This window comes from Aedes aegypti, chromosome 2, assembly GCF_002204515.2.
Source record: "Aedes aegypti strain LVP_AGWG chromosome 2, AaegL5.0 Primary Assembly, whole genome shotgun sequence".
Lineage (NCBI taxonomy): Eukaryota > Metazoa > Arthropoda > Insecta > Diptera > Culicidae > Aedes > Aedes aegypti.
The window spans coordinates 317,636,727-317,664,049 of record NC_035108.1 but is presented as its reverse complement, the minus strand read 5'-3'; the positions used below and the strand labels follow the sequence as shown (position 1 = coordinate 317,664,049).

At 39.3% G+C, this 27,323-nt stretch overlaps 1 protein-coding gene across 3 annotated transcripts in view; it reads left to right on the top strand.

Annotated features, from left to right (window-relative positions):
• Nucleotides 1-27,323, top strand: part of LOC5578162 (chorion transcription factor Cf2) — a 196,662-nt gene that overhangs the window by 83,281 nt on the left and 86,058 nt on the right. The window contains exon 1 of one of the 3 annotated variants that reach the window (XM_021845769.1): nucleotides 4,850-5,154. The exons of 1 other annotated variant lie outside the window; for it this stretch is intronic. In XM_021845769.1, coding sequence (XP_021701461.1) covers nucleotides 4,859-5,154 — 296 coding nt within the window. In that variant the 5' untranslated portion in view covers nucleotides 4,850-4,858. Of the gene's footprint in view, nucleotides 1-4,849; nucleotides 5,155-5,456; nucleotides 5,522-27,323 lie in introns of those variants that run through there. One more of the 3 variants, XM_021845770.1, reaches the window with a different exon arrangement.

The window sequence follows — 27,323 nt, the reverse complement described above, 5'->3', positions numbered from 1 at the left end:
CAAAACTCCCATGTATTTAAAACTGCATCTCTATGATTCGGGCATTATTTAAAAGCTCAAAAGTCGTCGAATGTAAATTGCGCCCCAAATATTCACCACTTTCTTGACAGATAAACATCGTCTAATGCACATTGTACCCCTATAATTATGAAAAATGGTTGGAAATTTCGTTTCGCCCTCTTCTGAAAAGTGTAAAATCATACAATGAAAATTGCGCCCTTAAGGAACAATGAAAAAAGCGCCAGCCTTATTGAAAACTAATATCCTCAGTAATATCATGTGTAATGCATTGCGCCCCATACCATCTTGTTATTTCTGGGGATTATAGAGTTTTTCGCCATATGGTGTGGGTAAAACTATTGTAGGAAAATTGTGCGTCTGTCAACTATAAAAAAAAATGATTAGCACAGCTTCCATGAGCCACCGATAGGAATGATGTAATGCAAGTAACGTCTTTTTGATGATTCCGTCAAGCTTCAAAACGAGTTAACCCTCTAATACCCAAATTTTTATTTTCGATCTAAATATCATTTTAAGCTATCTAAAATCGTTCTGAACATGTTTTGGGCAATGATTTATTTTTATTTGCAAATCTATGAATTTTGGTTTTTGATTTTTATAATTTTTATTTTTGAACATCCCTATCCTTTTTCATTTTTTCCTGAAGCCTCTTCTAGTTACTGATTTTTGGCAATAATAAAAATTCGAGTTTTTACGGTACAATAAAAAAAAAATAAATTTTGAATATTTTTTTGGAAATATTTTTATTTTCCGTGTTATTAACGGAAAAACAGGTTTGTAATTATTTTAATGCCACAAGGCCTTCTCCTGCTGTAGGTTGATAGTAGAAAAATATAAAAGGTACGACTTTTTATATTACACGTTTAATAAACCACAGGCATTTGTAAGTTATATAAGAATACAATTTTTCAAAAATACAAAAAAGTTTCAAAAGTCATAAAAAACTTTCTCATATACGTGTTATGAGTCAAGGTTTAAGCCAACAATAAAATTATTTTGATTTCCGAGCTACAAAAAAATATACAAAATTCCAAAGTGTACCCCGTCTAAAGACGGGGTTGGGTATTAGAGTTTTAAATCAATAAAGAAGAATAATATCATAGATTGAAAATAGCGTCCTTATGAGTCATAAATAATTTAAAACAACCATCCACTAATCAAACGTGTTCTTTTATAATATAAAAATTGCACAGCAGTGTTAAGTGTTTATTTTTTTATTCATCGACTGCTCGAAACATCAGTATCTTTCATGTAAAATTGCCATATAATACAGGAATTTTGAAAATTTGACTTCCAACTTCCTCATTGAGTGATACAATATGTTGAAAATTGCGCTCTTTAGTTCTAACATTATGACAACCGTTCTTGGCACTTCTCATTATTGAGTTCTCAAGAATATAACATAAGTTTTTTCGCCAACCACTCTGATAAAATTGTATTATGTAATGAAAATGGCGCCCTTTGCTTCAGTAATGAAGAAAAAAAATCATCAACTACTCAAATGTTTTCTATCATTTAATGAAAATTGCGCCCAATGATCCAAACCACTACTCAACAGGTCATTGCAATCAAATGATAATTGCACCCCTATTATCCAGGAATTATGACGAACAAAAATAATGTAATAAAAATTCCTACGTCCCTTCATAGGAAACTGTTATTAAATAATTGCGCCCCTGATTCATGATGGATCACAATTTTTCCGCCCATTTCCACTGATTGAGTAAAATCATCCAATGAAAATTGCGCTGCTTTTATTTATAGAAATTTCGCCCTTATGGTTCTTGAAATTCGTATTTTTTCCAATCCTCTTCTCAAAAATATTCGCCCTCCTAATCATTGAACTATATCATGTCATGAAAATTGCGCCCCATAGGGCACAATAATTCAGGAATTATATCAAATTTTGTATTCACTTTTCATAAAGGTTTTGTCAAGAAAAAAAAAATTGCGCCCTGATTGTTCAGTTGTAGAGTTATTTTTTCCGCTCACCTAAAGAGCTTTTTAATCCAAATAACATAGCACCCTTATGATCCACAGATTTCGAAAATTTTTCCGCTCAGCCCCCTATTGTATAATTTCATGCAAGGAAAATTGCGCCCCTAGGGTAACGGAATTCAGATGATTTATTTTATTCAATTCTCAAAGGGGTATTCTGTTTTAATATTGCTTCCACTGCACAACAGAATACTGTAATTGAATGATAATTGCTATACTTCAGGAATTATGACATTTTTTCTCCTCATCTCGTCTTGTAAACTTCTTTCATATAATGAGACCTTCGCCCTTTTGAATCAGTATATATGACCTTTTATTTTATCTCATGTACAAGATGGCGCCCTTATGATCCCGGTATTCTAACATTTTTTTCGTCCATCTTTTCATTAAATAATTTCATGTTACTCTAATTGCGGCCAAATAATCCAGAACTATGGCAATTTCGCCCACTTCCTTATTGAGTAATAGCGTATAATGAAAATTGCGCTACTATGGTTCAGAAACAATGACAATTTTCAGGTCACCTTCCCTTATTGAAAATTTTCATGTCATGAAAATAACGCCCCTATGATTGAGAAAGTACAACATTTTTTCCATCAACCCTGAGGAGTAATATCATATCGTATAATTTGGGCCCCTTCGATTCAAGGATAATGACAAATTTTGTCATCCACTACTTGAACTATTTAGTAACAAAAATTGCACTCTTCTTCTTATTCTTCTTAGCATAACGTCCTTATAATCTAGAATATTAATAAACCACATTATGTGAAATTAAAAATAAAATTACAAAGCCAAGCATATGCAATTATTCAAATCTGAAATTTCAGTCAGCAGACTAAATCTCCAGAAAATTCAAAATTCATCATCTCTGGAGAAAGGAATAATGACAAAGGACATGGCGAATTATGGCGAACCCAGTCGTCAATATTCATTGAAGCTGTTGCATATGCCAGACTTCTTTAGATGTTTTTTGTTTAACGGGACTTTACACCAGTGATGCATTCGTTCTTCTTCTTCTTTCTGGCGTTACGTCCCTACTGCTTCTCAGCTTAGTGTTCTTATGAGCACTTCCACAGTTATTAACTGAGAGCTTACTATGCCAATGACCATTTTTGCATGCGTATATCGTGTGGCAGGTACGAGAATACTCTATGCCCTGGGAAGTCGAGAAAATTTCCAACCCGAAAAGATCCTCGACCGGTGGGATTCGAACCCACGACCCTCAGCTTGGTCATGCTGAATAGCTGCGCGTTTACCGCTACGGCTATCTGGGCCCCATGATGCATTCGTGCTACTCTTATAAATATTGTAGATAGCCTCTTTTACGTTCATGTGGAATTCCCAGCAGAATCGAAAATTTAAAAAGAAAAAAAAATCCCAGTAAGACTTTATTTAAAATTCAACTTTCACTAACTTGCAAGGTAGTTTCGAAGCTCGAAGTTTCGAGAAAAACTGAATCAGGTGATGATTGTGTCACAGTAATTAGAGAATTATCTGGACTTATTAAAATAGTCTAGATATTACTAAATACTCGAAGTATTCAAAACACCAATAAAAGACTTATAAATAAAAGTAATTTTAAACCGATTTTGAAACAATTATCGCGCCATGAGTGTTTTAGAAACGACTAGGAGACTGTGGGGCAGTTTGGCCACCTTATGGAATCTTCGGATTTTTGCATGTTTTCCAACAATTTTTAGACCAATACACTAGATCCGAATGATTTCCGTTGTATCATAAAGTTCACAAATTAATGAATGATTTGTTTTTTAATTTGTCATTTTTTTCGAGTCGATTTTTACCGATAGGGTGATATGAGCACTTTATTTTTTTGTTGTGAAATTATCTCTTATATTAAAAAAATCAATTATGTTTTTTCACTGCACTTGAAAGATATTATTATTTATAAACACACAAAGATTATTTTTTAAAGAACATTCTAATAGTTAAACATCAGCATTTTAAAATGATGAAATTTGAAAGAGCCATTGGAAGCAATATAAGCACTTTTTCGAACATCATTTATTTTTTTTCTTCGAGTATTGAACACTGATTTATAACATGCCTATTGCTTCATTTCCTTGTCAGCATTGGGGTTGCATGTTATTTCAGATGAAATTTCAAGAATGAATGCAGTTTTTAAGGGGTGCTCATTTCCCCCATTGGCCAAACCGTCCCGACTATTCCTATTTGCATTCCAAAGCACCTACTTGAAATAGAAATAGTAAGCTTAATCCACAAGAGATGCCCAGCGGATTTTCAAAACTGCTTGTGAAATTTTGAACCTATATCTTGATAAATTTCTGTACTACTTTCTTGGTAAATTATTATAGAAAGAATGCCTGAACAAGCTTCTGACAAATTTGATGAATTATGTTTGGCTAAAATTTCAGGAAGGCTTCTTTCAAGATTTTTGTTGAGTTTCTTCAAAAGGAGGGTCAAAGATCCTTTCAGGATATTCTCCGTTGATTTGTCCAGATACTCATCTAAATAAACTCAGCAGGTTTAAGCCGACATTTAAATTTCAAAACTCTACAAGACTTTTATCACAAAATTCAACAAATTGATTTCAGATATTCTGTCAGAAATGTCTGTGCAATATTCACCTGAATTCTTCCAGAAAGTTATCAAAGAATCCTTTCCTGGTGTCCTAGTGACCTGGTCGAAAAAAGTGTCCGAGTCACTAAAAGGTGACTCGCTACCAGTCCTGCTAGGAATATACGCATCAATAATTTGGATTTTTCAAAGTCAGTCTTGTGTTGGTTTGGAAAGCGCTTAAAAAAGCATCTCTCTTCCCTTAGGACGCACTCATTCGTCACACCGAACACCGAAGAGAATGAGATCCCATCCACTCGCCAAAGCGAACGAGCGAATAGTGCGCCGAAGGGTCAATGAACGAAAGGACGCCCCCACCAACACCAACGCTCGCTCGACTGCAGTGCACTTTGAGCTGTGTTCGTGTCCTCCCGCGCAAATACAGTCTAAACGTCATAATATTCAGGAAAGCTTTCGGACATTGTTGCAATCGGGAGCGGATTTTGTGATTAGTGCAGTAGTTAGTGGTGCCGTGAAATACATAGTGAAAGTTGGATTTCGTCGGTTCTCGAAGTCGATAACGGATCTTCAGAAAAGGTGCGACAGGCGAGCATTGAGATAGTGGGGGCGTTCTTTTCACATTGATATCCTATTGATTAACAGCTTCCATTTCTATTCACTAAAACATACTCCTTTTCTCTTGTTCCCATTTCAGGTAAGCGCATTCCTTCTGTTCCTGGACAACCGTTAGGACAAGTTTTCGGGCGGGCGTTTAGTCAACCGGGCGAAAAATGTGTTGAGTTTATAATTAGGCACCCGTTTGTTGGATCGCCGTTTTGGCCCGCGATCGATCTGTAAACAGAGAACCTGCATTGATTTCAACTCAACAGGTTACGCGATCCGCAGCCGGTGGTATGGCGGCGGCGGCGGCCGAACATCAAACGCGAGTGAGTGGCTGGATTAGGTATGCAAAGTTCCCCCACGTTTCATAGAGAATTTATGGAAATAATGAATATTGACAGTTGTGTTTGTTGGTTTTTGCAATTTCTCATCGTAATAGGCTGATTTTCATCACGCCAATCTGTCATGAAACGGCCTACTTTCCTGCACTGAAGTATGCAGTGCGGGAATAGTCATTAGCTAATTGAAACCAGTGCTGTAATGATTCATTACGCAACGCTTTTTCATTACGCAACTGTTTTGAGTTGCGTGATGAACCATAACACAACAATTTTTCAGAAATTGTAAAATAATGGTGAATGCATTCGGATATAATTTCTGATACCCTCAAATGGTCTTTTACGAAATTGCAAAAAATGTTGTACGTAACTCGTTGCAGAACTCGATTTTTACAGCACTCGTCGTAATTATCCTACTCGGCAAGCCTCGTAGGATAATTTTACGACTCGTGCTGTAAAAATCATCATTCTGCAACTTGTTCCGTAAACTACTATTTCTGAATAGATTTTTGAAGCTCTTGTTTCCAGAAGTCGATTCTGTGTAGGAGAGAAACTGTCGTTGGCGCTGGTTTAGAATAAGATTCTTACACGAAAATTCCAATAATTTTGTATAGATACTGTTTCGAATTGCAAATTTAAAACATGAGTACCACATACTGTTAGTTTTGAAACAAGTAATCAGAGCGAATGTAATAGATACACAGCAGAAAATAAATTGTTACATCACGTCATTTCCACTGCACATTACATACATTAGAATAATTGTAATAACTGATGTAAATGACAAAGATCGACTAATGTCGTTAATTTCATGTTATACAACGATTTGAATGAAATTTTACGCGACACAAGTGATGTGCAGTGAAAACGACATGACATTACAATTTTATTTTTACTGTGCAGGTACCTGACTAATCATGTTGACTGTATTGCGTACGACAAGTTGTAGATTTACAAGTCTGCCGTTTGCCACCAGAATTAACCTTCCCAACTAGCCGAAAACCACTTTATTTAGGTTGTTAGATTGAAGTTGATCGAAAGCAATAGTGCAGAAGCACAAAACATTGCCGCTGATCGCCGACATCGAATTGGTTTGCAGTAGCGATAGATTGTACCCTCTCGCCACCGTATTCCCGCACACAATAGCCGTACCGTAAAACGGAGTATCATTGATCGGTGAGGTAATATTGATGTAATTTTTTTTTTTTTACTTAAACGGGTCTGCAGAAAACGGTTTCGTTGAGAGAAATGCACTTTATAGTCACGTAGGATGACTGAAAGTACTTGTTTTGAATTCTTTAGAAACGTTTGTAAAACTGATCAACGTTATCCCGATGTTACGGTACCACAAATTTGATCGCTGCGGTCAGATTCGGTTAATTTCATCAAACTTGATGGACTGATTTGCTTTTTTTTTCGTTCGTTCGTCTGGCCGGCAATTGTGTAATGTCTCTCGTGTGGGGGTTGCGATGCAGGAGGCTGCCACTTGTCAAATTGCTGCTGGGCCAACCGCCGTCGTCCGGCTGTCTCTTTGTTGCGTTCCAAGGATTTCGGCTGCCGAACTAGCCAACAGGTTGTTTTAGGTCGCGTGTCTCGTTGGAGGGAAGGTATTTTTCGTTTTTCTATCTACAAAAGGCGGGAGGGGAATCGCCGAAACAGGTTCACCCAATAGTGTAATTATTGATGTATCACGTTTTGGGTTGCACGATTTTTTTCGAGTTGTGATCAGCGCTGGTTCAGAGAAGAAGTGATTTGGCTATGTGATTTAGGCTGATGTTTGACAGTGTGGGGCTATTATCGCTCAATAAATTATCGAACCTTGCTAACTGGGGTATAGAATTTCAAAGTTTTCTGGAATATCGAATAACGAGGTGTTTTTTTTTTGCTTCAATCATAATATTAGACCCTGTTCACAGGTTATGTGTTTGTCATTCTTCCAAAATTAAGTACATGTTTCGTAATTCCAAACATCGATCAAACGTCTCCTCATTTTGAAGTAACGTAACACATTCTGTATACTTGTTTATTCTGTCATTTGAACACCGATTGGACACCAGTGCTATACAATTGTTAATACAGTAATATGTAGTAATTTTTGATTCCATATTTCGATGATTTGGACCCATCTGGAAGCACTGTTTTTCCTTTATCATAAAGTGAATATTAATCAGTTTGCTATCATTTGGTTCTTGCAGCTAACTGAGAAAAGGAATTGAAAAGATCAACCGTGGGAAAATCCTCAATGCGTTCCTTGCTAACCCAAGTAACCACTCTCCCGCTAATTCGCCTTTTTGGGCTTATAGGGCTGTTATACGGCTACTATAGGGCATGTAAGCTCTATTGAAGCCCTATATTAGCACGGAGGGCGAATTAAAGTGCTATTTGTTTACTTGGGAAATTAATTAAATCGTGACAAGTTTAACATTTCATTGCTGATATAATCTCACTTGATCATATGAATCGTACTTCTCCAAATTCTACTTAATCCGAACTTATATTTCCTCTGCGAACTTTTGGAAACAGCTATTGGCATTTAGTGTGCGATTATGAAAACGGTCGAATGATGAATAAAGCTCTCAGTTAAAACAGTGGAATAGCTTCAGAAACTTCGGAGCGGTCATATGTCAAGCTTGAAAATTTCTATGACCTTATTGTGTCTTTTCGTAGATATTGTTCCAAACTGATATGTCCTAAAACATTATTTATAGTTTATTTCATCGATCTATCATCGCAAAAAAAAACTATAAACGCGACATGTGCTTCATTGAATTACCTACTCGACATCCCCATAACAAGTAACCATATTTGTCCAGTTCCCAAAAAAAAAGCTGACAAGCTTTCAACTAGATTGATTCTAGCGCCATCGGCTGCAAAAATCTAAACCTCACATCCACCAGACAATGGCACCCGCAGCGTGTATCGACACACAGCTCAATCCATCGCGTCGAAACCATGTTCCTGTCTCTCCAGCCTTCGGCAGCGAGAACAAATCACTATAAATAGTGTTAAGCCTCCCATAAATCATAGATTTTTGGCACCAGCCACCACCGGCAAGGAAGAGCCCAACTGTGGTCGTTTCACACGCAATAAATTCCACCATAAAGCGCGCCACATCATCAAATGCACTGTTCGGCGACGAGCTTACTGCTGCTTCTGCTAGATAGATCTACCCCTTCGGATTCCGCAATGGTCGACCTAGTCGACGTGCTGCAACCATCCGCACAGAGTGATGTATTGGCTTTATGTGGAATTAAACGTGTCAAGCTCTCTCCGAAGGAAAATCAATCCACTTCGGGCTCTTTAGGCCTCGGACGCGGACAGAACACGCACCCAGCATCATCAAACAGTTCATCAACGCAATGAATGGCCAAACGTCGCATAGGTTCTTGCTTTGCAATCGAGCGGTGACGAATGGGAGCTCCGCATAGAGATGCGCATTTGGGACTCCCTGTGGATGGCGAAACTGCGCGTTGATCGCGACTGGTAGCATTTAGTGGGCTTTGGAACCAGGACCCGGTTACGGGGTAGCAATCTGCACCTCAAGTGAAATGCGCCTTCGGGGAACAAGTTGGTCCCAATCGGTCACACCGTAAAACACAAAAAAAAGCGGTCGCTTCCTCTTCTTGGAAGCTGGACAACAATGCTCGATGAATGGTGGCGCACGGGGTTGTCATGGGCGTAGTCAGGATTTCTATCAGGGCGATCTCAAAAGTGCATTCACAAATTGCACGCAAAAACGTTCATTATACACAGATTTTCAACGGTGAAACTTCTCGAAGTATTTTCAGCACCACTGGCTGCCATGGCCACCTTATAGTAGGTTCCAGGTGCCACTTTATACGGCAAAGAAATAAGTTGCTCTGTGAATGCTTTCAGAAGCTCGCTTTTAAAAATTCTGATTTTTTATACCCATACTGAAGTTTTTCCGGACATATTTTGAATTGGCCACATCAACCGGGGCACCTGTAACCTACTATAGAATAGTCATGGCAGCTTGTGGTGCTGAAAATACTTCGGAAAGCTTCACCGTTGACAACCTTGAAGTTTGATTGCCATATGGTTCCAGATATGTCTCTAATTAGCCACTGCCATCAGGACACATGGAACCTGATATAGAACGGTCAGTTCATCTAATGGTTCTGATTATAATTCTGGAAGCATAATTTTGATGCTTGATGCCCACTTGGATATAGCTCCGGAAAATATTAACATGATTGGAAATACAAACATGACTGACCATATGTTCCGGAACCAGTTTTACAGAAATGTTCATATTTCTGAAGATTTCCAACGAAACTTAATCCGTCCGCCGGCGTTCAACTTTCTATTGGTTCTAGTTTCTAGGAAAATTGTAACCATCTATACAACTTCACACCGCACAATAATACAAACAACAGAAAAAATGCCATTTCGACATGACCTCGGAAAATAGCATGGCCAAACAAGTTCCCAAAACTAAACAAAACTTGCCGTCGACTGCTTTTGGGTGCATCTAATTTCATCAATTTTTTCATAAAGTTATAAACGTTTGAAATTAGGTTAAATTCTGCCTATCTTAAGGTGAAGAAGGATTAAAGCCAAACCTCAAATTTTCAAGAGCACAAATCAGGAGAACCGAACACGCGTTTGAGCTGAAAATTTAATAGATTGGGAACCACCAGCGAATGAACAATCGATTAACTTTTCAGCTCAAACGGATGTTTGGTTCTCGAGATCCGTGCTCTTGAAAATTTGAGGTTTGGCTTTAATCCTTCTTCACCTTAAGATAGGCAGAATTTAACCTAATTTCAAACGTTTATAACTTTATGAAAAAATTGATGAAATTAGATGCACCCAAAAGCAGTCGACGGCAAGTTTTGTTTAGTTTTGGGAACTTGTTTATCGTCACCTTAATCATTTTGCCTATCCCCTGTACATCCAGGTATAGCTCCCAAATTTCTCCAGGTAATATTCTAAGAGTTTTTTTGGAGTATTCCATCAAGCAATTCCCTACGAATTTTTCAAGGGATTCATTAAGATTTATTTTTTTTTTCTAATAAAAATTTCTAGGAATTCCATTAACATTACTTAACAGATGTCCTTCAACTATTCTTTCTTGATTTTTTGGGAATTACACTAGAAATTCATTTAAGGATTGTTTCAGGCAATATTTCTTCAGGAATCAATTCATTTGTTTTCCAAACTATTTCAGAAGGATAACAAAAACTAGAAGTAGATAAAGTTTGGACATCTACCTTTATCTCGTGTTATCCTCAAGGCATTTCTACTGGTAATTGTTCTAGGACTCTGCCATTCTACTGTCATACGCAAGTATCCACTAGCCCGCTAATTCGCCTTACGGGATGGTTGTACGGCTTACGGTGCTATCATACAGCTAGTTTAGTGCATGTTAGCTCTATAATATCACTAAATTAGCACGCAGGGCGGATTAAAACGTTGTATGAAACCGGCACGATAATGCTTCATATGCCCTTTGAAGAAAGCACCACACTAGACAACGGACATTGCATGCAACGCCGGCAGTGGCACAGTCGTTACGACGTAAAATGTCGAAAAATTTTCCCGGTCTGAAGTGGGAATCGAACCCACACACCTTGACTCGATGTGACTGGGTAACATTAACCGCATGGCCACGAAGCCCACAAATGGTTATACTCAATCCATGAATTGCGTCAAATATGCTTTCTTGGATCTCATTCCTGTGGAAATTATCTGGAGATTGTTAATGAAATGCATCCATAGTCTCAAAAGATTGGTTTAAAAGATGTCTCTTAGAAAATCTCAAAAAATAAATCCAAAAATTTCGTACAGAAATCCTTTCGGGCAACCTTTTTCTCTTATCTAGTATACAACACTCAAACGGCCTTGCTGTTGAGGTCGACATACGCGAATCTGGCAAAGGATGCAACCCTCGAGTGTAATGGAATAGGATTGTACTAAACTTGGTTTTCATTAATTCAAAGCAGTGATTCACAACCCTTTTGAAGCTGCGATCCCCTTTGAATTGTGCGGACCCCTAATTATGAAAATTTATGGAAGCCTCCCAAGCCTGTTTAAGAATCAACGGAGATTCTTGGCAGACACAAATAAATATCATGTCATCATATATTTTTTTTTTTTTTTTGAAAACCATCCTTATACTGCTCATAACTGCATATTTGTAACATTCGACAAAAGTAGGCATTGAGTAAATGGGATATCAAGTGTGCATTTTATGGCAGTATGAGAGGAAACTAAAATTTCTTAAAAATTACCTGAAACTCAAAAGTGCTTATTTGAGGCTGATATTTTTTTACAACTCATATCGCATACTAGGTGAATAAGTCAGAAAATAATTCTGATAGAAATTTCATTGTTATTACATTACGAGGTTCATTTATAATCTCAATGTGACTGTTATGCGGCTTTAATTACCAATGTGACAAAACAACTTGGTATTTTTTTCGAATTTTCTAGAGCAATCTCGCAGGTTTCAGTAACTTGATCGAAAGTATTTATCATTTGATGACTCTCCCATGGTAATAACTCCAATTTGTCAACAATGTCGAATGTGACTGTTATGCAGTTATGGGCAGTATAGGTTTGACAAAATTTGAAAAATTTCTCCGAATATCCCAAAGCTCTCGCCAAGAAATTTTACAAAGATAGGTGCGGCATCGGTCAAGCATCACTTCTGCAAGCTGCATTGAAAATTTTAGAAATCATGCTAATGTTAAGAAGTTCAGCCAAACGACGGCGATTCAAAAAAATCGTTAGGTATTCTCCAAAAATCTTGTCAGATATCCGCCTAGTGTTCCGCGCAAAAATCGCAGAATCTTTATCACATATATAAGTCGAACATCTAATAAAAAAAATCCTGCTGATAGATTCGAGAAGATTCCGCCAATGATTTGAGTTGAAACAGTGCGTTGAATCTCCTCAATGCCGTGAACAGATTGCCTTGGAAGTTTCAAGAAATTTTTTGATGATATGGCTAGGAAGCTGGAGAAAGCTGAAAAGAATTAAGACTAGAATATGCCTGGAGTTTCTTATTGGTATCCCTAGGAACGATTTTAGTTTCATTTCCAACAAAAATTCATGCAAACCCAGTAAGGTGAAATTAGGCTTGTTACCTCCTAATGACAGGAGGAACTGCAAACAGTCAAGCTTTCCAAATATTTGAGATAATAATAATAATATGAACCGTGAAAAATATGATATATATCCTGCAAAACAAGCTAGGTCAAAAAAATATCATATTTATTCATCAATCATGGAAATTCGGCACTTATTTATTTACAATGGCTTCGCGGACCCCTTGAGAATTGTCCACAGACCTTAGGGGTCCGCGGACCACTAGATGGGGAACCCTGATCACCTACAGGTGTTCCACAAAACTTTCAGTAGAATTTCTCTCCAATTATCGAACTTCCTCTAGAGATTCATGTTAGAATTTCTTAAGAAAGTCCTGCAAAATGACAAAACTATATTCCCGAAAGCTTTTCTTGGAATTCTTCTAAGATCGTTCATAAAATTTGTGTACAAACTCATTCAAACATTACTACATATATAGTGTTCTTCTTCTTCTTGGCATTAACGTCCCCACTGGGACAGAGCCTGCTTCTCAGCGTAGTGTTCTTATGAGCACTTCCACAGTTATTAACTGAGAGCTTTCTTTGCCAAAATTGCCATTTTCGCATTCGTATATCGTGTGGCAGGTACGATGATACTCTATGCCCAGGGAAGTCAAGGAAATTTCCATGACGAAAAGATCCTGGACCGACCGGGATTCGAACCCAGACACCTTCAGCATGGCTTTGCTTTGTAGCCGCGGACTCTAACCACTCGGCTAAGGAAGGCCCTATATAGTGTTCAATAAGTTCAAATACAACGTTCCATCGTTGTATAGATGCGCATTATGTGGTGCATTCAGTGTATTGGTATTGGTGTCAGCTTAAGCCTCTTATATACACGGAGAAAATTAAAAACCCATATTCGAGTCTTTTTTAACTTACTTTTGAGTTTATAGTTCTCTGCCTCTTTCATTCACTCCTTCTATTGCGTCAGAGAGCGAAGAGCAAAACAACCCAAAAACCGAACCTTAGTGCGTTAGCTCAAATTTTAGTTAATGGCACATTACAAAGTTGAGTGATTTGATCTGCCGGTTCAGTGAAAATATCTTTGCCAGTAGGTATTTCTTTTTTTGCTTAGATGCAAAATAAAAAACATTCGGGAGCAATTTCCAAAGGAATATCTCTTCAAATGGCAGAAAAAAAACTGGATGAATTTTATAAGAAGACAAATATTAAAGAAAACTTAGCAAAATATACTTACTGAGTAGGAATTTCGGATGTAATGCATGAGCTAGTTCAAGAAAGAGAGCATTAAAAGATTTGTTGAAACAAATCTGAACAGTGCCATTTTAGATAAATGCAGTAAGGAATCCAAATAAACTTTTAAATATTTTCTTTGCTTTTGGAGTAGTCTGGAGAGAAATTTTTGCAAAACTTCACCGATGAATTTCTGGAAGAATTCCTTAGAGACATACCTTTAAGTGTTGTTGAAGAGTGGTTATTGGAGAAACTTCTTGAAGAATTTAAGGAAAAATTATTAGGGAAATGGAAATGGAAATGGAAAGTGGTTATTGGAGAAACTTCTTGAAGAATTTAAGGAAAAATTATTAGGGAAATGGAAATGCATAATGTAGAATACTAGGAGGAATTCCTGGGAAAACATGTGCCTTCACTTAACTGGTTTCTTGATTAATTTTTCAAAGAGATTTATTCTAATATAACTAGTGATTGTGATTATAAAATTCTTGGCAGAAACCTTTTAAGTTGCATGACATATTTTTGTCAGATGCCTCTCTAGATTAGATGCAAACTGTTAATAAAACTTTCGAATGATCTCTGGTAGGATTTTTTTCAGACAGATTGTTTGGTCGACAAAACTGGAGACAATCTTTGAAAAATCTTATACCAGATTAGTTCCCGTAGCGAAAGTTTTCCATCGCCGGGGAGCTCAAGCCCCTCCCCTTAATTTTCTTTCGTTACGCCCCTGTATGTCGTTACAGCAACTACTGCGGATCAATGTGTGGTCAGTTAGTGTTTGGCCGGCATCGTCCCAGAAGTCGTCTCCTCTGCCGTTCGTTTTGCGGCAAACAACCAGCTGATGGTGGCGACGATGATGACGCCTATTGACTGGATAATAAATTCAAATTAAGCATCACAAAAGGCGATCCCCACACACGCACAGAATAGTGGTGGCAAGTACCGTCCCGATTTTCTGGTCTGCCCCAATGGATGACTAGAGAGTGTGATGTGCGTGATTTTTTTTTGTTCCACACTCAAACATCATCCGTCAGCGGATTCTGCGACGACGAACGATGAGGACCCATGAGGCTGATGGATGGAGCAGAATTATGTGACCAGGGTTCAACAAGCCGAAGGCGAGGGGAGGCATTCGTGCACACATAAAACTCTGCTAGAAATTATGTCGCCACACACTGTAAACCCGTCGCGTCCACCGAGCTTCCATCTCAACATTTGGATCCCGTTCCTCTTGTGCAGGGGTTCTCAACTTTTACGAAGCCCTCTTTTAACAAAAATGTTGTCCCAATTTTCTACATTGAATTAGGAAAATTCAATACAACTGATCAAGTCCTCCCCATAAATTTAACAAGGATTTCCCAATGAATCTATTCCAATTACCGGGGATTAAAATCAATCAAGGAACCCATTTTTAAGTTCATGAAAAATCTTCCAAAGATCATGGGAAGAATCTACAAACACTATCAAAGATCAATTTGTGTAGAAATCTGCTATGATCATCTGCAGAAATCCACTGAAAATCATGCTAGTCGTTTGCCAAGTATCTTCTGCTTTTTGTACAGATGAGATTCCTTCAAAAAATTCGCCAAGTCCCAATGACCTTGTTAGATATCTGTGATGAATCTTTCTGTCTGTTAAATTCATTCAGAGGAAAGGAATTTGCAAAGTAATTCCTAAAATTTCGTTTTTATAATGCCTTCAGAAAACTGGAAAAGATTTCTGGCGAGATCTGTTAAGGCTAAACACTAAACATATTCCAAGAAATTATGCTAAGAATTTTAAATTTACGGAAATACATTACAGTTTTTCATCAAAAATATTCGAAGATTGATATATAAAAAAATAACTCACTTATTCGAAGACCTCGCGAACCTTCTGACAAATTGTCATGGTCAAGGAGCCCGCGAACCACCTCGATTGGGAACCACTGATTTAGTGAATTGGTGGATGCTGCGTTGAGTGTTTGTCGCATTCGGGGGTGGGTCATTGAAATTTTTGCTGCTAGGGGGCCCCCACACGGGGCTCTGACATTGGCTCGGGGGGGTCGGTCGTCACCAGAGTGTGGGAAAGTTGTGCCTTTTCGGCTGGCAGCCGAGAGTGACGGCACCCAATCTACCCGATACTGCCTGACACTTATACTGCTGCTGCCTAGTTCGTCCGAGATGTGAAACTGGAAAACGGATTGGGACGGAATCTATCTAGCTAGGGAAGCACGTGCTTGTAATCCGTAAATTGGGTGGATTTTTGGTGATGGTTGAGAGGTGTAGGAGGCGACGGTGGTAACGTGTTAGGATTTTGCGGACAGCTTCGTTGGCTTCGGCAAATTACTGCAGTAACTTGGAGAATGGATTTTTTCTTGCTGGCGTATAATCGATCGCAAAGATTGGATGTTAAATGGATTTGGTATTCTCAGGGGATGAGCACCCAAAATGTGCCTAGCTGATTACAATGATCACATATCTTATGCGTACAGTTTCAATCATTGACTATCAACTATAGAATTGAAAACTGAGCTAAAAATGAGTATATATTATTACTTTTCTAAGAACTAAATGGAGACCTCATGTTAGAATTCAATTTTTTCATAAAAAAAATCACACAAATTGATATTAATATTTAAATTTTTAATACTTTGATATCGAAATGGTTGATTAGAGTCGGGGGAAAGAGAGGTTTAGAAGCAGAGTAAAAAGATATAAAATATTCAAACTACGTTTGATTCTCAATATACACGTGAAAGAGAATTATACCTAGATTATCCTAGTTAAAGATTCAATACCTTTAAAAGGCAATGTTTCTTAATTTCTTTTTCGATAGCAAATTGTCGAATCTATGCCCCAATTCGCTATTTGCTATTCCCATCCGATTAAAATTCCTTATCGCACAAATCCCTCAAAGCTCACACCGCCCCAAACAGTCGTCGCCAAATCGCCTTAAAAGTCTCTCAAACGCCAAGCAAACCATTCCCATTCCCACAAATCACAACATCCCTCCTCCCGCACTAATTTGCCTAAGTGGTACACACAACACCTAACGAGCATAAAGAGCAAGATCGAGATCATAATCCTTCGGCAAGAGAAGCCCCATCAAAGCTTCTAATCATCGAAAAACGTTCCTCTAACTGTGCGGCCAGACAGACGACTATGGCTGCTGTAGAGACCACAAAGTGGCCCATCGAGCAATCAGCCACAACAACAGCTTGCCACCACCATTCCGTAGTCGAACCGAACCAAGCAAGCACAACAGATGGTAAATTTATATTCATACATTTAAAATAAGAGATAAAAAATTATTTAAACATAAAATTATGGTTTGTGTATGTAATTTCGGGCTTAAAAGCAGCTTTTTCTCGTGCGCTTTGCCCGTCTCTACGCTTCAGCGTCCGTGTGCTTCGTCGTCTTCCTCCACCCGGCAATGTACTAGAGAGCCTCTCGGCTATTAATCTGTCGCCACCCCCTCAATCTTGATGCCTCGTCGCAGTGTGAGACGACCGACCCAGCAGCAGCAGCAACTCCGATGCGAACTAATGCCATATAGAGGCGCGCACTTGACTCGTCTTATGCTCCAAGGCAGCCTTGGTCGATGCTGGGGCCTGGCAGGCCTGTAGATACCTTCCAGCGCAAAAAAACCTAAGCTACACATCCATATTTGATACTTGCTGCTATGCTTCGGTTGGGGCCAATGGTGGAACGAGGCAGGGAAAACTTTTTTACTCCTATTATAAAAATGGAAATAATCGTATGACACAGCGAACGACAGCTTTTTTTCTATGCTGGATGGATTCTGGTACGGGCGACTGATGGTAAAGGAATTACCACCAACTATTACGTCGCAGGCATTCCTCTCAGACGGGCCCACCCACAATCGGGCGAACTGGTTCTAGAGCTAGGGCTGCTACTCTTACGATGACGATGCGTGGCTTATGGCAAACGCTCCAAGCCAAATGATATATGGACTGACTGTGGCACAAGATCAGGGCAAGTGTGGTGATGACGACGACGATAGAGGCGGAGAGTACAGTGGTAGCTCGTTTTACGAAGTCATTTTTACGAGACTTCAATTCACGTAACATGTTGATGCAACTCGATGAAATTACCTTAATGAAATGTAGATAGAACTTGATGGAAAAAATGTTTTGGCAAAATCTGTGTCATCCAATAAATTCTTAAAATATCTATGAGCATAATTTGTGATCTAACCAAGCATTTTGAACTCAATATGCCCAGAATGTTTTGAATAACTTAACTGAGTATCTTGTTAAAGAAAAGAGGAGCCTCTGGAAAGACAGGTCATAAGATCTACCAGCGTAATAAAAGGTTGTTTGATATTTCTTGAAACCAGTACACGTCCGGTATACTCTGTTATAAGCTTGATGAATTGATGATTTCAACATCCAATAACTTCCCGGAATGCAGGTCTTAAGATCTACTTGAGCTTGAGCATGAGCATTGAAGCATGACCGTACAGTTCGTAGTTGCTACTCCGTGATTGACCAGAATAATCGAAATTGTACAGGGGACCAACAGATGTAGCTTGGGAGTAGCATACCATCTTCAATGTACATTTTCGAGGACTCTGAAGTTGGTAATGTCAATAACGGTGCTGGCTATGTCCTTACGGTCATCGGGGAAAGAAAGGATTGTTAGCGTGACATCCATTGTTACTAAAGACCGAGTATACCTCTGCATCTTCATGGTTGTCACGGGAAGGAGTTTCGTTAGTGGGAGGGCTTAAAAGCTACATGATTAGGATTTACCTTGGTAAGTGATGCGATTCATGTAACATTTGTTTAAAAAGTTATCTATCAATGCGTCTACATCTTAAACATAAAACATTCAAAGGTTTGAATCTCGATTTAAAAAAAAAAAAACATGAATAAGCGCTTATGTCAACACTTTAAAGTCCATAGTTTATTCAACAAATACATAAAAAATACATGTCATGGTACAAATGTGTTATTACAAGTATGAAACGAGCTCACCAGTTGGTTATCCATCCTCGACTGAACAGTCACAATCTCAGTGTCAACACGCTAAAGCAGGGATACAAAATCACTCCGATGGTGCGTGAATGAAATGCTGAAAGAAAAAAAAAAAACCGCTTCGAGCGCGCGAAAAACGAATCGAACCTAATCAACATTATGGTAGTTTCATTGACAAAACTTAATCTAGGTTTACATATATCGTTAAAATGCCCTGACAAAAAATTATTGTTTCAAAGTAGCTCTAGAATAGTGCAAATCTAAAACGGAAGTTACGGATTCTCACTTGAAACGTAAAAAAGTAAAAAACTCATTTCGTTTGGTTTAGTCGCCTGTGTGTGATAGGCGAGGTCCTTACAAAAGCTTATTTACATCGTTCAGATCAGAGGTCCGTCCTCGTTCGAAACCATGGGTAAAGGGCGAACACGAAATTATTGCGACACATTCAACAGGGCATAACTTTTCTACCATTGGGTAAAAATCAACCAAATTTTGCACACTTTCTCATTGATGTGTATTGTTTACATGCTGTTAATCTCGAAGTAGTGTTTTTCGATTCAACGAAAATGGAGGTAAACCAACGCAAGTCGAGAGAACAAATTCTTTTCAAACACCTGGAATTTCGTGACCTGTCGCACCGGCAGTTAGGAAAAATGTTGAACATTCACCATTCAACCGTCTCCAGAGTGTTGAAGCGGTTCCAGGAGCGGTTGACGTTAAACCACGGCAAAGAAGCTGGAAGAAAACCGGGACCGGAGAACAAAAAGACATTAGGTGAAGCGATGATTAAAGCAAATCCCAACGTCTTAAGCCGTGATTTGGTTAACAAGATCGGCATGTCGTAGAGCTACGTCCAGAATGCAAAGAAGAGAGCTGGACTACATACATACCAGGTACAGAACTTCCTAAACCGCGATGAGCGGCAACAATCGACGGCTTTAGCTCGGGCACGGAAGCTCTACTAGAAGATGCTGAGAAAATATGGCTGCTGTGTGATGGACGACGAAACGTATATAAAGCCTATTTTAAGCAAATTCCGGGGTTGGAGTTTTTCACCGGCAAGAGCAAGTTCGATGTGGACGACAAATTTAAGAAGAAGAAAATGTCGAAGCTCGCCTCCAAATATCTCATTTGGCAGGCCATCTGCTCTTGCGGATTGAGGAGTGAGCCATTCATGACAAAGGGCACAGTAAATGGCGAGATCTACAAATCTGAGCGCCTCGAGAAGCGCCTTTTGTCATTCTTGCAGCAGCACGACGAAGCTCCGCTATTTTGGCCATATTTGGCATCATGCCACTATTCTAAAGGTGTCCTGAAGTGGTATGAGGCCAATTCTGTCCATTTTGTTCCAAAGAAAATGAATCCGCCAAACTGTCCGGAGCTGCGCCCGGTGGAGCAGTACTGGGCAATAATGAAGCGGGAACTTCGGAAGAGCAAGAAGACAGTCAAAGACGAGAAGGACATGTTAAGAAAATGGAAAAAAAACTGAGAAACTGGTACCAGATGACACTGTAAAGACTTTGATGGAGGGCATCAAGCGAAAATGCCTTCAATTTTACACTTTTTGATGGGATTTCCTTTAAAATTGTCTGTTAGGATTTATATTTGATTTCAACTTGGAATTTCTCTAAAGATGCCTCCAACAATTGTTCCAAAGATGCCTTCTAGGATTTCTATAGAAATTTCTCCAGTAATTCTTTGAGATTTTCTCAACTAAGCCTCAAAACTTTTTTTCTAATGAATTCTTTCAGCAATGCCTCCAAGGAAATGCCAAGGAAATTTTTCTATAAAAATAATCCGGGAGGTATTTAAAAAAAAAACCCTAGAATAACCTCTGATAAAACTTGTGTAAGATTTGAAGTCACCCTTAATGAGCATGGATTTCTGAAGAAACTGAAATATTCCACAGGATTTTCTGAAGAAATTTTTCCAAAAACATTGGTCAGAATCTCTATAAAAATTTGCATAGGAATGATCTGAGAAATTAGTTGAAAAATTGGTGTATTATAATTTTGTGAAACGTATTAAATTTTTGAACCTTTGAAGGTTGCGTGGATTTTTTTTTGCAGGAACTGCAGGAGTAATACTTTGATGAAATGCTGGAAAGAATCCTAGAAAAAAAAAACAGATTTGTTAAAAGAACCCCTCAATGATTTTGGTTTCTGAGAAACGTGGATGAATTCTTGCAGAAATCCATATGGACAGGCAGAGGAATTCTTGCAGGGTTGCAGTTTGAAAAAAAACACTTAAGCTATTTCTCTAAACTTTCTGGAATAAACCTTTTGGGTTTCCTCTAATGAAATTCGGAAGAAATCTTTGGAATATCTCCTAGAGTAACAACTGCCAGATTTGATTGAAGGATTAAAAAAAATATCGGGAGAAAATTCTAGGATAGTCTTAGGAAAAAAAATCAATGTGATACCTGAGGAAATTACTGGAGGTAGTAGCTTTGGAGTTCTCAAGGATTTCTTGAAGCAAATTCTAGGAATATTCTTAAAAGCATTCTATGAAAAATCGCTGGAAGAATTTTCTGTGAGAATTGGTAGAGAAAGCTCCAGAAGAATTTCTGGAAAGATCCCTGTAGGAGAACCTGAAAGTATGCTAAATAAAATAACTATGAGAATTTCTGAAGCTTTTCCTCGTGGAATCTGAGACGAAATTCTTGAAGAGCCTATTGAACCCGTTATAGTCTCTGAAGGTTTTTTTCGAGCTTGTACTATTTTGCATCAGGAAGCGCCATTTTGGTTAAAGTAGATACCTTAAAGACCTTCCACTGAAAATAGAGACTTTTTAGGAACTTGCATTGAAAGTCTCTAAAAAGAAACCAACTAGCAGTCCTGTCTTAAGGGTCATTCATTGGATCAACTTCTGTTATCATTCATAGTGAATAATATGAATAACGTTTATATTCGTATCCTTTTTAAATCAATTTCATTAAAAAAATATGACAAAAACGGACCAATTCTTATTTCCTCATCTATTTTTAGATAACAAAATAATGAATCGTGGGTAGAACAATCCTTTGAATGTGTTATCCAGGTGTTTTCATGCGTATTGCATGTCCTACTTGTCCCATCCACTTCCCGCGCCACTGGTTCAATTAGAGGATGAATAATAACGGTTCCAAATGGCTACCCTGAGGAACCCCGGACGATGCAGCAAAGCTGTCCGAGAGATGGTACCCAGTCTTACGTTGAGAACTTCATGAAATCTCGATATTCGTCTTCGCAGATCTTCGCTGATCTCAGACAATCCTTGTTTTCTTTATTTTTCCTTTTTTAGTTAAGGATTTTCTGCCGTAAACTTTCACAGGCCCTTGTTGACTTTCATAGGCCATGAGGACTTTCGCAGGTTTGTACTGATCTTCATCGGCTTAAGCAACTCTTCGTTAATCATAGCCTGCACTCGCCAATCTTCACACACAATCGTGATCTTTTATAGATCTTCGATGACCTTTGTGGTTCTTTATCGACCTTCATAGCCCTTCACGGATCTTCGTGGACCTTTGCATATTTCTGCAATCGCTTGCAAAACCTCGCAAACTTTCATGGTTCTCCGTGTACCTAAGGCTTAGATTGGATAAAGTTCTTAAAGGATCAAGAACATCGGTACAAATAAGTACAATATTCCCTTAAGTTATATGAATGGTAAGGGTTCTTTGCAATATTCAAAAACTATCAATATTCACTGGTTACACTTGTGGTTGTGGATCTTAAGGCCTATAGTCGACGGAGTTCTTGAAGAACCAAGATTATCCTTAGCAGCCATCATTACAATACTGCGTGCGATAATAAGAAATGTTCAAGGACTCTGCAATAATATAAAAACTAAACATCAATAAAGAACTGTTGTGCTTGTCTTTGTTCTGATGGCCAAAAAGAATACGAGCCGTTCAAAAGATTCGGATCACTTATGAGAACGGGTGATCCGTGGCTCTTTTGGCGAGAAACGGTTCATTTGATCACCACGGATTAGACAAACAGTGACACGGGAAAAAAACGAACCTATTATTTTCTCCTATTCTCCTTTGTTAGTTTCACGACTTTATTATAACGCTTATTGACACGTGCTTTACTTTGCGCGTCACGCCACATATGCGAGCACAGTTTTCTGTTACTCCGTGCTCTCTTCGCTCCCAGCATAGACAGACGAATTTTTCCCAGGCAGAAAGAGTGCCCATCTGAATGGTAAAGCTCATTTTGCTTCTTCTTTTTGGTTCGGGTCGTAGGGGAAATCAGCCGAGTGTATCCATGAGTTTCTTGGGAAGAATCTACAAAGAGTGAGAGAGCGTACTAAAAAGGAACGACGAATGTCGCGCAACAGGGAGTTAGCCGCTCTTTTTTAATTCGCTCGGTTCAGTTCGCTCTTTCTTTGCAACCCGCTGATCCACTGAACCGTTCAAAATATCCGGTTCACATAAATGAGCCGTTTTGCCCATCTCTATTCTAGATCATATTGCTTATATTTCATGGAGTGCTTCGAGGATCAAGAACATCATAATACATATTACTTGAATTTCAATACAAAACTTCGTTTATTTGTATAAATGATCCAAGAGTTAATCCATACCTAAAAAACTATCCATGGATCATAAGTTACACTTGTGAATTCATACAGACAACGTTATCTTGTTATCGAGTTTATGGAGTTTCGATAATTACCGAGAAAGGAATCACCCTCCACGCGATGCTCACACAACTTACCAAGACAAGTATCAGTTCTCAAGTTAGGCAGATAATGCATGCATCTAGTATGCAAGTGACAGGAGGGTGTTACTAAGGGAAACCAATATCGCCAACATGACAGTGTGAATCACATTTGAATGTATAATACCGATCGATCCTATTACCACTTCCAAATGCAGTGGATTCTATATCCCTCAGAGTTGTAGGATCATAGTAAAATTTTTTTTTTACTACTTCAAATGTCATCGCATTTACATTGATTTTCTGTTCTCTTACTCGATTTCTCCTTAACTGTATGATGCTTCCAATATCGAGTTAATGAGAGTTTACTATATTGGATGAAGTTCTTGAAGGACCAAGAACATCCGTACAAATCAATGCAATACTTCGTTTTGTCATAAGAAAGGTTAAGAATCTATGCCATCATTCATGATCTTTTCAATGATCCTTTGATATAGAGTTCTTCTTCTTCTTTTTGACTTTACGTCCTCACTGGGACAGAGCCTGCTCCTCAGCTTAGTGTTCGTATGAGCACTTCCATAGTCATTAACGTCATTAACTGAGAGATTTCTTTGCCAAAGTTGCCATTTCCGCATTCGTATATCGTATCGTATAAGACAAGGAAATTTCCATTAAGAAGAGATCCTGGACCGACCGAGAATCGAACCCAGGCACCTCCAGCATAGTTTTGCTTGATAGCCGCGGACTTCACCACTATGATAAGGAAGGCCCCATCTTAGTTCACTCATCCCTTCTAGAAAAGCAAAATTTTTAGAAGTACCTAATGAAGTAATTTATAACAAAACAAATTTTAAAAGGCAAAACTTCGCTGTACGAATCATATTTCTTCGTACTGCGAACCCCCAATCTAGGTCCCAAATGGAGCTGCCAGTGTAGGGTACTTGTTTTGTGGCTTACTATGAAAATGGATATGCAGCGCTCAGAGCCAAATCTGGAAAGAGCCTGCAGCAACAAAAAACGCACAGATAGACGACAAAAGTAGTATCACCACCATCAGCATTCCTCAATGCTCGCCGGGCCATATTTGGACGGAGCTTACAGATGGAGGTCTGTACCGGAGGGGTGGATGGAGAAGGTATGTGTCACTTTTAATGCGTTGAGGAACGGAGGGCGGCCGGCATTCGTATCGGACGACCTTGTCAACGTGCGCGGAGCTCACAAATCATGGCGGGGAGGTTTCCAAATGCGAATAGCTTACGGTTTCGAGATCAAAGTTTAACGTCGCTCGGAGTGGGAAGGGGAGAGCTGCTTTTTATGTGATGGCATAAAGAAATTGAAACTATGAACCTCCCTCGACGAAGACGAGCGACGAACACTCGAACTTGTGCACTTTGTGCCCTGGGACAGGTTAAGACTCCATCATCGTCGGTACGTCGTCAAGTCGGCTAGCTCAAGTCGCTGGGTGGCTTATGGAGAATGAGTTCGCAAGATTATATACGATGGAGCGGGGTCCTGGCATGATTTGTGCGTAAAATATTGTATGAGCGAACATCTGGTGCCCTGTACAGATTTGGATATACGTACGTCAGCTGTCAGGTGCCACCTTGGGTGGTGCTCGTTAGATCGTAGTTTGTTTTAGGCTGCTCAAATTACAACGGCATCTTAAGTGCTCGGTTGATTGTTAGTTTGTCCGTGAAATCGTTTTTCTAGTGATAGATTATTGTTTCTCATTCGATCAAGCTCGAATCATCAAACCTAATAATTTGTAAGAACAAAAATTGCGATGAATTATCAGTTTCATTGGCATTACTTTCCAGCTGTTGCCAACTTTTGCATATCTCTTCCGGAATTTTTCAAATAATTGTTCGAACTGATTTGGTTTTTCAAAGCCATGTGGTAACCTTCGTCAAACCATGCTGAAGATGTCTGAGATCGATTCCCGGACAGTTTAGGATTGTTTCCTAATGGAAATTCACAGGACTTGCTCGAACCAGAAAGTAGAGTTCAGCAAAGTTCTAATAAATTTACGATAAATGACCCCAACTGACATCCTCGGTTTGCAGAACTCCAACGAATGTCCCATGCATCTCCAATCTCACATACCTACAGATGTGGCTCAATCTATTACCCAACCTATCAACCCAAACTTGATGTCGACCTTATCCATCAAAAAGGCATCAAAACCACCGTCATCATCATCGTCTTGGTCTTGGTCGTCGTCGTCGTTCATCTCGTTTGCTCAACGACTAACTTCTATCAATCGGTGTGGTTTAGCTTTGCAACCAGAAACCCAAAAGCCTAAAAACGACGACGACGTTTCAAACGTCCACGACTGCTGCGGTGGGAACTGGTCGACTCTGTGGCGCACGGAGGCTATCTATCCAGCAGAAGGTGGCCAAGGCAGGTTGGCAGCTTGCCATCAACCACCCCAACGAAACGAACCTAGCTCGCGGTGGGAAAACCAGACTAATCCCCCTATCAACTGGGTGGCTTTACTCGTCCTGTGAGATCAATGGAGATAAGATCCTGAGAGTTCGATTCACTGCTCTATATCTTAGAATATCTTAGACAGGCAACGTCTAATGAGATAATGTGCTCTATCAGTTAACAACGGTTGTGCCGTCCTTTTCACGTGTTAATCTAGAAATGAATCCCATGATAAGTTTGACTACATCTTATGTTCAGAAGACGAGTGATTTCAGAGTTATTTATATTGACCATCGCAATTCTGAAAGCAAGTAAGTTTTGGATTGACAAAACAACCTTTCCGCTCAACCAACACTAAAAGAGGCAACCAAAACACCCCTCGTCTCCGGTCTGGATTACCCAGGGCCAGCAAAAGGCAGCGAAGCAAGTGGATGGATCCGCAGCCGAAAAATTGATATATTATTATTCGATAAAATTTAAATGCTTAAATGCTGAGACCCTTGCCCGTCGAAGGATTTTTTTATTCTTCTTTTTTCCTTCGTTCGAGCCCTCTTCGGGTCAGCCCCGGCACCGCAACACCCGTGATTGTGTAGATAGACGTTTTGTTGATTTTAGTTTTTTCTTATCCACTCAACGGGAACGCGGTTTCGTCATAGAGAATCTCATCTTCATCGCATTCGTAGAGCTGAGCGATCCTAGAGTCTGCGATAGACAGCTGGATTTTTCGGGCTTCCCGTTGTCATCCACCCTCGCGCGCTCATGGCCAGTGATGAACCTGTTTCGATTATGATTGGACCCCTTGAGCACATGTGCCTCCGCTGTACTCCATTGCGCCGTAGAACTTCGTCATTGCGCTGAAGAACTCACACGCTTACGGGTACCCTTTCGAACTATGAACGCTCAAGCGTCCACCATCCGATAATTTGATCGATCCCACGATGTGACACACAGAAGAGGTCAAGGTGTGTGGGTGCGCGATTGCAAGCGCAGCCCATGTGGCAGACGAGACGATACGATCATGAATCGGACTTTTTAGGGCTTCTGCCCCTTGCGTTGCGTTCTCTGATGTTAATCGGCTACAAGCGATGCGCAGCTCTTTGAACCGAACCCGGGAATGTGTTCGTTCCGTACCTACCTGTTGTTCGGTCGTTCGTTCGAAGATCGAGGTCCTGATCTTCGGCACGATCGCGCTCCACCATTAGGGGCGCGACGCGGGTGCGCTGTTTATTGTTGTTTCGTTTTGTTTCGCGTGTTGTTTTATGCTCGCTCTCTTTGATGCGCTCTTCTCGTTCTCTTCGCTTTAAAGTTGATCGCCGGTGCTCTCGCTCTCATTCCTACCGATCGTTCCCGAGTCGATCGCGGAGCGACGAGACGATCGCTTGGATTAGCATATTTATTGCGTTTTAATAAAAATTTATGTTTTGGATAATCATCCGGCGATTCG